Source organism: Staurois parvus, unplaced genomic scaffold (assembly GCF_062004578.1).
Source record: "Staurois parvus isolate SC_StPar_1 unplaced genomic scaffold, SC_StPar_1.0 ptg000275l, whole genome shotgun sequence".
NCBI classification, from domain to species: domain Eukaryota; kingdom Metazoa; phylum Chordata; class Amphibia; order Anura; family Ranidae; genus Staurois; species Staurois parvus.
The window spans coordinates 4434454-4445043 of record NW_028318071.1 but is presented as its reverse complement, the minus strand read 5'-3'; the positions used below and the strand labels follow the sequence as shown (position 1 = coordinate 4445043).

The following is a 10590-nucleotide window of genomic DNA, read 5'->3' as shown; positions in this document are numbered from 1 at the left end:
GACCGCGCAATTATCAGTTGAATTAGTGCAGCGCCGAGTAGCAAAAAGAGGCCTGGTCAGTAAGGGGGGTAAATCCTCAGGAGCTCAAGTGGTTAAAAAGACACAATGAGGTTGATTTACTAAAACTGGAGCACGCAAAATCCGGAGCGGCTCTGCATAGAAACCAATCAACTTACAGTTTTTTTGCCAACGGTAATTGAACAAGCTGAAGATAGAAGTTGATTAGTTACCATGCACAAGTGCTCCAGATTGTGCACTCTTCAGTTTTAGTAAACCTACCATAATATGCGTGTTTTGATTATGTTCTGTCTTGAGTTTTCAACAGCTTAAAACTTGTAAAATACAGTATAAAATTGGCATAAAGACCATTTTCTGTTTATTAAAATATGATTATGTCACATTCAAATATATTTACACTTTAAAGGAAAACATTTCTAAAACTATGTAAAACAAAAAAATCATGATTCATAGTTTTGTAAATTCACATTTTAAGATAAATCAGACAGTTACAAAAAAAAAAGAAAAATACACAGTTGCTGTGGAAGTATCCATAGAATTTATGACTGTTACCAGATCCAGCCATCATCAACCTTTACTTTTTCTTCAAATTGAGGTGCATTTACACCTGCGAATGCACCTGCACCTTAGATGCGAGAAGCACCCCCATTGAAAGCGACGGGAGGATGCCGGCTCCCGCAGCTAACCACGGGCACTCGCATGTAATCTCTCATTCAGCAATCACATGCAAGTGACTGGAAGCAATAAGTCTGCATCCAGGTCCAAACACTGGCATGTGACCGCTGCCTGAGCAATTACTTCCGAGTGACTGATTAGCTGCAGGAGCCGGTTGCTTCCCACAGCTAATCCAGGGCACCCCCACTGGGGTTCTCTGCAGGTGTATTCGCAGGTATGAATACACCCTTAGGGCCAGTTCACACCACAAAAATGTAATCTGGCTGCATTCCGGATACGTTTTTTGCTTACAGTTCACAACACACTCCATTCCGGCGCAGTTTTGATGCTGTTTGCTATGTTCCAGTAAAGTTCTGCACAGAAAAAATGCAGCATGGTCTACTTTTTTCTGCACCGGAAACTGATTGGAACTGATTGCACTGGTGTGAACTTGGGCCATTGGGAAACATAGAAAACACTGTGCACGCATGTGATGCAGAAAAAAAAAACGTACTCGACTGTATCTAGTGTGAACTAGGCCTCAAAGTGAAACTGAACTGTTGAAGTTTTACCCCCCAAAAAACGAAGAGGACAAAGAACTAATCCCCAGTACTGCCAGTTGTCTCCCTGCAGCTGATCTTTCCCCATTACAGTAAGGACCCTACTTAAAAATTATTTCTGCTCCGGGAGCTCATAAGTACAACTTGTTTGTAAATCCAACAAAGATCATAACTTGCAGACAATGGCTGGATCAGTGTGTTCTGTAAGGGGAGGTCCCCATGTCAGAACACAAAGGCACAGCAGGGGAGATACCCACACCAACATTCCTTGTGTTGGTCTGACGATCTGTCAGTTTTATTTCGTTCAGCCCACTGAGTGTGTGTACCAAGCTCTATTTGATTGAACATGTTTTCATCTTTGAGAATTTGCAAGTTGCACATTTGTATGTAGTAGACTTACCCTGCCTTGTTCTGCACTTTGTAGAAGCAACCATCTTGGTAGAGGCAGGGCTTTGCTTCCTCATGTCAGAGCCTCCAACACAGAGAACACATTTCACTGCAAAGCCAGTGGAACTGTCAAAGATATGCACTGAAAATATACAGCTTTGAGGCTGTAGGCACAGGTGTACTAAGGCAAACATACATACCAGAAAGTGCCATGCTTTGTTTTTTTTTTTACTGTGCTTTCTAGATGTTCTCTATAAACACAAAAAAAATTACTTTTTTAGTTCAGTGACCACTTTAAGGTTGGAAACTCTGGCATGTGCACAGAGCATAAACATACACACCTGTTGTATGCATGTTTACGTAAGGTCATTCTTAGGAAGACTTTTCTCTTTATCATTATCTCCCAACAGCCAAATCATGTCAATAGGTTAGATTAGTGCTTGTAAAGAAATGACATTAGCATAACTCTCTAGATTGAGTTTCACAATCCTTTGGTCATTCTTTAAAAAACAATCACCCTTAATATGTCTGGATTATACACCTTCTATCTTTAGTAGGTTACCCCAAAATATTAAACATTTTTTTTTTCTGGGTAACACAATGCTTAAGTTTGGCAGCATATTTGGTTTTCATTTGGTAGAAAAGGTAAAAAAGTTGGAAAAAAAAATATTTATACATTTTCCCAATGCAGCATCAAGGTAGCTCCAGATTTTTACTTGAAAGTATTAACAAAGACTTTTGATTAAAAAGGATATCAAATAAGTGCAATTTATTTATAGTGGAATAAAAAAAGCTCAAAGTGCTCATTTGAGTTTTAACCATTTGAGGATCACTGAACTCCCTCATTGGTGTGAATGTCAAGAAAATCCCAACTGTCAAAATGACAGCCAGGACTTTGTGGCACGGAGGAACTGTTGTGTAAAATAAAGCTCTGAAAAAGTGTTTTTAGGCTTGAGATATACATTGTAAAAACATTATTGTTACATTGTAGACACAATTTTATTTATATGCAAATCAAAGTGGTGACCTTTGATCTGCAGTTTGTAATGAAATAAGTTCTGATTTAACCAATTGTTGAAGTTAATGAGCCCTAATCAATTCCCCTTCTACCCTTAATTATTATTTTTCAACTGTTTATTCCTATTTTGTTAACTATTAATATGTAAACTATTTATTTGTTTTTCTGTCACTTTTTTCAAAATTTACAAAACTGAAAAAAAAAACCCCCAACCTATAAGTCACCTGTAAATATCTTCGTGGAGCTTTTTACCAGATTCAAAATTTTAGTGTCATCCTCATAAACAGAAATGTATACCTAACTTACAACACCTTGTTTTAAAACCAACACTAATGTAGAAAATTCCTTTTTTGTTAGTTTTGGGGGATTCTGTTAAGCCTTAGTGTAGTAAAAAGCAATACGGAGTGGATCCTAACAGTGGGGAGGGGCCTGTGTTCTGTAATGTAGACCAACAAAAAGATTTTACAAGTAAAAAATCCTATTTTCTTAACTGTACATTACAGGACACATTTTAGATGATTGGGATGTTCAAAAGCAATGCAGCTGAGGGGTGGACAGCACAGTGACAAATGCTAACAGGCTGACAAACAACAATCAGCTCCAAAACTCAGGCAGCACATTATGCCAGAAACTGGCATCAGAAAAGGCCTAACCATCCACCTAGTAAAACTTGAACTTGCAAACAGATGACCATGTAGCAGCCTTGAAAATCTGGGGAAAAAATGCCTGATGCTGAAAAACCCATGATGCATTGACAGATCTGGTATAATGTGCCCTAACAGTTAAGGAAGAAACCTTATACTTTAGAATGTAAGTTTGGGTGATGATTTGTCCAATCCACCTGGCAATGGTGAAGTGACAGGCTAGATGTACCCTATAGACTCTAAAAATGACAAAGAGAGAATCTAATTGTCCAAAAAAAAGCTGCAAAAAGAGGACTTCTCAACCTCAAGGAAAATGTGTGCCAACATAAATATGCAGATGCATTGATGCGGGAAGGGGGGTGGGTGGGTCTAGGGGAGATGGAGTTGTGCAAGTAGACTTTCTGGATATGCACAAAAATCATACCCATAGGCAAAAACCATAACTATCTTTCAATCCTGCTAGACACAATTCTAGTCCCAGATGTCCAAAATGTCCTGTACCCAGAGGTCCACAAATGCTGACAAGCACCTCACCCATTCTGGATAATGTCAGCTAACCTGTCCATGCAGTAGTGTAAGGCAACAGGCACAGCTCCAAATGATGGAGGACAGGTGGATCCGTAAGAATGGATCCAAGGTCTTAAGCTATGCCCTTGGACCAGACAGCTAATGTCTGATAGGTACAGTGGGGGAGATTTACTAAAACAGGAGAGTGCAAAATCTGGTGCAGCTATGCATGGTAGCCAGTCAGCTTCCAACCACAGCTTGTTAAGCTTTGACAAAAAAAATAAAAACAGGAAGCTGATTGGTTTCTGTGCAGAGCTGCACTAGATTTTGCACTCTTCAGCTTTAGTAAATCAACCCCAGTGTGACAACGGGTTGTATAGTAGGACCTACAACCAAAACACGGCCTTAGGAATGGCTTCTAAGCACTCATCCACAGGATCCTTGAACACAGGGACATCATCAATAGGGACCGTAATGGCTAAAGTAAAACTTCACTTTCTCAATTAACATTGACTGTTTTTAATCATTATGCTGCCAGTAATAGACAGGAAAGCACAGTATTACATATTTACTTGTTTTACATTTGTATTTTACATTTCTTCATTGGGCATCCTTATTTGCAAAGTCCTGGGAGACAGATGAGGAGCCCTGCATTTCTTTCTCTTGAGGGAGCATAGAAGCCACAAGTTGAGAATCAGAAGTGGACTTTGGAGGAAACGCAGAGGCAACCTGCTGGCATCCCTTATAATCTGAGGCTCCTGACAGGTCAGATAGTCTTCCCATAAAATCAAACATAGTGGCTTTGAATTTTTCTCTTGAAAGACAAGGGGGTGGGGGCATGAGCTAGAAAGGCCTTTGAAGAGGGTACTAACTGAAGGCAGTAGTTAGGATCAGAATCAGGTGGAGATGCTGCAACCCCCCTGAACCATTAGCTGTGCCTATGATCCACCATCGTAGTGACAGAAAAAAACAACAGGGGTCCTTATGACTTGTGCTGTATAACAAAAAAAAGTAGATATGCCTTCCATGATCAGTCACTGTAGGCAAGAGGGGCTAGAATGTCCAAGAAATATAGTGCCTTGTAGCTAGGAAGAGGCAGGTTGTGCACTTATAACCTAGGCTTCACAGGCACAGAGGCATCCTCAGATCTGCACAGGAGTGCTAAAGCAAGACAAAAAAATGGCACCAGGTTTAAACCAGGGCAGTGTCTGAAATTACCCCCATGGTTTGTGACCAAACACAGTGCAGCCTACGGCCAAATGCAGACTAGAGGTGGCAGAAACTCACACAGTGCCAAGTAAACTTAGGCAGTAACTGGAACTCAAATGGAAGGTGCAGACCTAGTTCTGTATAGTTAATTCTTAAGGGACTGTACAGCATCCTGGGCTCTCTAGATAGGACCAGGGGTTGACTTATGGTCCCAGCAGCCAAATGGGAGACATAGACAAGGCCCTCCTAGTGGATATACCCCACAAAGGGGTCATTAAAGACAAGGTGACCCCAGGTGGTAGTGGTAAAGGCCCTTGACCGCACTCTGTGGCTAATTCAACTAATTGCACAATGTGCCTGGATAAACATCCCTGCGTGAAGCAACATTACAGGCCTGCCTCGTATCTTCTTCCTGGTTGGGTCTGGGTACAGTCTCCAAAGAGCAGACAAGGAGTTAACAATCCAAAAAACTGCCAAATGGAAGCTGCAGTAGCTATAAACAGCTACAGACTTGATAGAAAAATCATCTAAAAAGGTTAGCAAGGAAAAGTTAAGATAACAAAAATAAAGTGTGCTTTGCTGGGAAAAGAAGGGATTACAGTTTTGTCTGCAGTGTCAAATCAGATTGAGATCCTATTATGTACCATTACAAAATCATTTTGCGAGACAATATCACCAAAAGAAAGCATTGCTTGCCCTGAAAAGAACCATAAGCAATGACAAAGTTATTGCCAAATCAATAGGCCCATAGCAGAAATATAAAAATGACTTTGGTCCAAAAGTGGTAGTGAGGTGAAGTGCGAGAGCTAAAATAGTTTTCACAATACATTGCAATGTACGTGGGAAAGAAAACTAGGGGGAGTACAACAGGGGGAATCAATGGTGGAGAAGGATCTGGGGGTTCTGGTAGACCACAAGCTTAATAATGGCATGTGATGCCAAGCTGCGGTTTCTAAAGCGAGTAAAATCCTCTCTTGTATTAAAAGGGGTATAGACTCCAGAGAGAGAGATATCATATTACCCCTGTACAAATCATTAGTAAGACCTCATCTGGAATATGCAGTTCAATTTTGGGCACCAATTCACCAAAAGAACATTGGGGAACTTGAGAAAGTACAGAGAAGGGCAACAAAACTGATACGAGACATGGAGGAGATCAGCTATAAGGAAAGATTAGAGGAACTGAATTTATTCTCTCTTGAGAAGAGGAGATTAAGGGGGGATATGATCAACATGTATAAATACATCATATAGTGGTTCATATAGTTAACTCAGTGTAGGGTTATTCACCCTGAGGTCAACACAGAGGACAAGGGGGCACTCTTTCCATCTGGAGGAAAAGAAATGTAATCTCCAAACACGGAAAGGTTTCTTCACAGTGAGAGCTGTGAAAATGTGGAATAGACTCCCTCAAGAGTTGGTTCTCGCCAGCTCAGTGGATTGCTTCAAAAAAAGTCTGGATTCTTTCTTAGATACACAGAATATAACTGGATACTAACATTTATAGGTAAAGTTGATCCAGGGAATATCCGATTGCCTCTTGGGGGATCAGGAAGAAATTTTTTTCCCAGCAGGTGCAAATTGGATCGTGCGTTGCTGGGTTTTTTTTGCCTTTCTCTGGATAAACTGTGGGTATAGGATTATAACTTTTTTTTTTTTCTCTATGGTTGAACTGAATGGTTTTTTGTCTTTTTTCAGCCGTACTATGTAAAACAATCTGCTTTTATAAATTGTTAACATAACATTAAAACAAGATGAAGGTTGTTTATGTGGACATAAATTAGCACAACAGTGACATTTTCACAAGTAAAGTTGCTAAAATTTAAGAGGACATTGAGCTTGCTTGCATGAGCATGTGAATCTTGCAGTGAACCCTGGGGATTATTCTGCAAGGGGGGGTTATTGTAAAATAATACAATATATTTACATTTTGTGTGGTAGAGGGAACTGAATTATTGCTTAATTAAACACTCCCATGTAGCTGTGCACCAACTAATCACTGGCAATAATTACTTTTATTGGCCTTGAACTAGCCTCTTGCCATACAGGAAGTGCTGTGATGTCACATACGATTTCCTATCACTTTCAGGCATTAGGTTTTGCTGTGCTCTGCTTCAGAGGTCAGAAGTTCAACCGCTGATCAATTCAGCTCTTGGGTTTAGCACTGGACTACATGGACAGCCAGTATTACCAACACTTGTAACCAGGTCCTACCAGAGTTTACTGATCTCCCTAGGTTTCTAGCTGCTAAATTGTTACTATGCCCATGTCCCTGCATTCACTATATCTGGTCTTCTACAGTACACAGGACATGGAAATGCAATTATTTTAGTAAATACAAACTGCTAAATACCTTTTCTGATCAGCAGTATATAGCAGTCTTGTGACTTCTATCAGTGCTCGGAAAGCATTGGCTAAAGATAGGAGGAATTGTCATTCTTCTCTGACTGTCCTATGATTCTGCATGACACCTGACCTTTTGTCTGGACAGTGGTAATTGGCCCTGCAGATCACATGTACCCTATCAAAAAAAAAAAAAAAACTCTTTAACACACCAGACTGAGCATGTGCAGAGTGTCTCCTAGGACTCTGTATTATCAGCAGATGGATTGGGGACTGTGAAAGAAGGGGAGGATCAGAGAATACAGGATCAACCTTTTTACATAATGTGGAGAATTATCCCCTTAGGTTCCACAGTGAGTATAACAAGCATGCTTTACTGCATATATAGATTGATTTTACTGTTGTGAGTTTAGTAACACTTTAAAAATAGTTTGTCAGGGTAAGAAGATGCAACTACTTGAAAGTGCATGTTCTGTGGATGACATCTGCCATCCTGAATGACTTACCTGTAACAAACAATGTTGGTACCTGGTATGAACCTGCTTGTTACAGGTTAGTGGCTCACTAAGTACTGAAGAAAGGAAAACTAAAACCCCAAGGCATAAACGTTTAAAAATCTTGTCAGCAAAGGCAAGCTGCCATGTTTCTCTCCTTGCAAGTACCCTCTACCTATACTCGAAGTTCTATCACTTCTAAAAAGTAAAAAAATAAATTAAGGGAGATTTAGCAAAGTGTAGTGTAGGGCAGTCTTTTTCAACCAGGGTGCCTTCTGGGTTCTTCAGGGGTGCCTTGGCAAAATGCCTAACATTTGCTCTAAATTGCCCATAAATTGTGTACAGGTCAGTGGGTGAATAAAGCCTGCTTTTTTTTGTTACACAAAGCCACATATTTCCTAAAAACCTTTGACATCATTGGTTGATTACAAAGGATGTCAGGCACCTGCATAAGTTCCTTGTTTGACCCTCCACCCCTCTCCATCAGTATTGGGGTCACATTGGCAGCATGAGAGAGAGAGAACATGAGGAAGAATTACTGGAATACTAGTAAATGCCAGTGTACAAAAATATAGTTGCTTTGAAAATATTTATCACCTCTAATGTTGGGTATCTTCTGTGGGTAGATGCTGCTGCAATATGTAAAACTATTAGGTTAGTTTTTTACATTTTAGAATAGAGTGCCTAAAAAGATTGTCCACAATTCTAAAGGGTGCCTTGACTGGAAAAAGGTTGAGAAACACTGGTGTAGAGTGCTTAAATTATGAAAAAGGTCCAGAATCAAGTATTTCTACCTCCAATTCTTATAAACAATTCCCTGGGCTGTGGTATAAAAAAATCTCTAACATTTCTGTACAGAACATGACTCAATGACAAAATGCGCAAAAAGTGACTGCTGTAGGAAAAGGAGGAAAGGCTCAATCAAGAACAGACAGCTATAAATGCATAGAGAGAAGCATAAGAAATATCTCCTAGCTCCATACAACCCCTAAAATTCTTTAATATAATCATTATCTCAATAAACAAATAATGCTTATTTCATAAAAGGGAAGTAATAAAATAACCACATAAACAACACAATTTCTATCAAAGTGGCAAAAGTCATCGGCAATAAAAAATTTTTTTTTAATTTATATTATCCATAGTATTGTTGCTGGTAACGTAAATTGAGTTCCCGAAGTTCTCGTTCTCTCACTCTTCGTGACTTAGTTGACTTGTTAGAGCGACTGGAACGAACAGACTGTGCAGATTTGGTGCTCTGACATCGGGATGAAGCTCTCTTGAGCAAATTCTGTGAAATAGACCTGTGCAGATTTTTCATGGATGAAGATGCAGCCATGCTTACAACCCAGGGGTGCTTAAGAGCTTGAGATGCGGTCATTCTTTCACTGGGTTCCACCATCAGCAGGCGATCAATGAAGTCCTTTGCCAGATTTGAAACACTTGGCCAAGGCTAGAGATTTAAAACATAAAAAAAAAAATAAAAATCTAAAATGTAGACAACACTTCCCCTAAATGTTAAACATTATTTATCGTAGACCATGGAATTATTACGAATCATATTTTGATATATATTGAGTTTATATAGCTTCTTTTGACATAAAAAATTGGACACAAACAAGTTTGAACACCAATCTGCATACACAAGAGGATCACGTTTATTGTCACTATACTTGATGAATGTTCATTAGGATTAATATTTTATATTATTGCTACAGCATTTCTTTCTGCACATACAGTATTCTTAACTAAGACGTAAATACATTTTAAAACAGGCAATTTATCCTCAAAGTTCATAATAAATGCTCTGTATAGAGGTAACTCAGTAGCTTTACCATACTCTGTTCCCTCTTCGTGTCTACAAACATCAACAATTCTAAATGCAGTCCGAGTGGCGTAAATGGGCCTTCAGGGTAAAGTTTTTGTGTCTTTACCAAATGCAACCTCTACCTCCCCTGACCCACAGACACTTATTTGGCCAGCACTCCCCCGCTGCTTCTTCCTCCATTGCAACAAGCACAAGGTGAATAATAAGGGTCAAGGAGCCTTTGCAGAGACACTGTCACTTTACCCTGAATGGGTGACTGTGTATGAAAGCTGTTGGAAAACTGACCTGACCTGTTATTAACTTTGAAAAGGAATTGCTTCACAATGCCTACAGTTAAAGGTTGGTTGTTTGTTTATACTTACTTAACTTCTTGCTACATAGTTACATAGTTAGTCTGGCTGAAAAAAAGGCAAAAGTCCATCTAGTGCAACCATAAAAGAAAAAAGAAGTTATAATCATATACCCACAGTTGATCCAGAGGAAGGCAAAAAACCCAGCAAAGCATGATCCAATTTACTCCTGCTGGGGGAAAAAACTCCTTCCTAAACCCCGAGAGGCAATCGGATATTCCCTGGATCAACTCTACCTATAAATGTTAGTACACAGTTATATTCGGTGTATCCAAGAAAAAATCCAGGCCTTTTTTAAAGCAATCCACTGAGCTGGCCAGAACCAACTCTTGAGGGAGTCTATTCCACATTTCACAGCTCTTACTGTGAAGAAACCTTTCCGTATCTGGAGATTACATTTCTTTTCCTCCAGACGGAAAGAGTAACCCCACCCGTCCTCTGTGATGACCTCAAGGTGAATAACTCTACACCGAGTTCACTATATGAACCACTGATGTATTTATACATGTTGATCATATCACCAATTAATCTCCTCTTCTCAAGAGAAATACATTCAGTTCCTCTAATCTTTCCTCATA

The 10590-nt window shown here is 39.6% G+C and overlaps 1 protein-coding gene across 1 annotated transcript in view; it reads right to left on the bottom strand.

Moving 5' to 3' along the window:
* Positions 1-353: 353 nt before the first annotated feature.
* LOC149459091 (serine/threonine-protein kinase H1-like) overlaps positions 354-10590 on the bottom strand; it is a 102160-nt gene continuing 91923 nt past the window's right edge. The window contains exon 3 of the mRNA XM_089681669.1: positions 354-9287. Coding sequence (XP_089537795.1) covers positions 8970-9287 — 318 coding nt within the window. The 3' untranslated portion in view covers positions 354-8969. The remainder of the gene's footprint in view (positions 9288-10590) is intronic.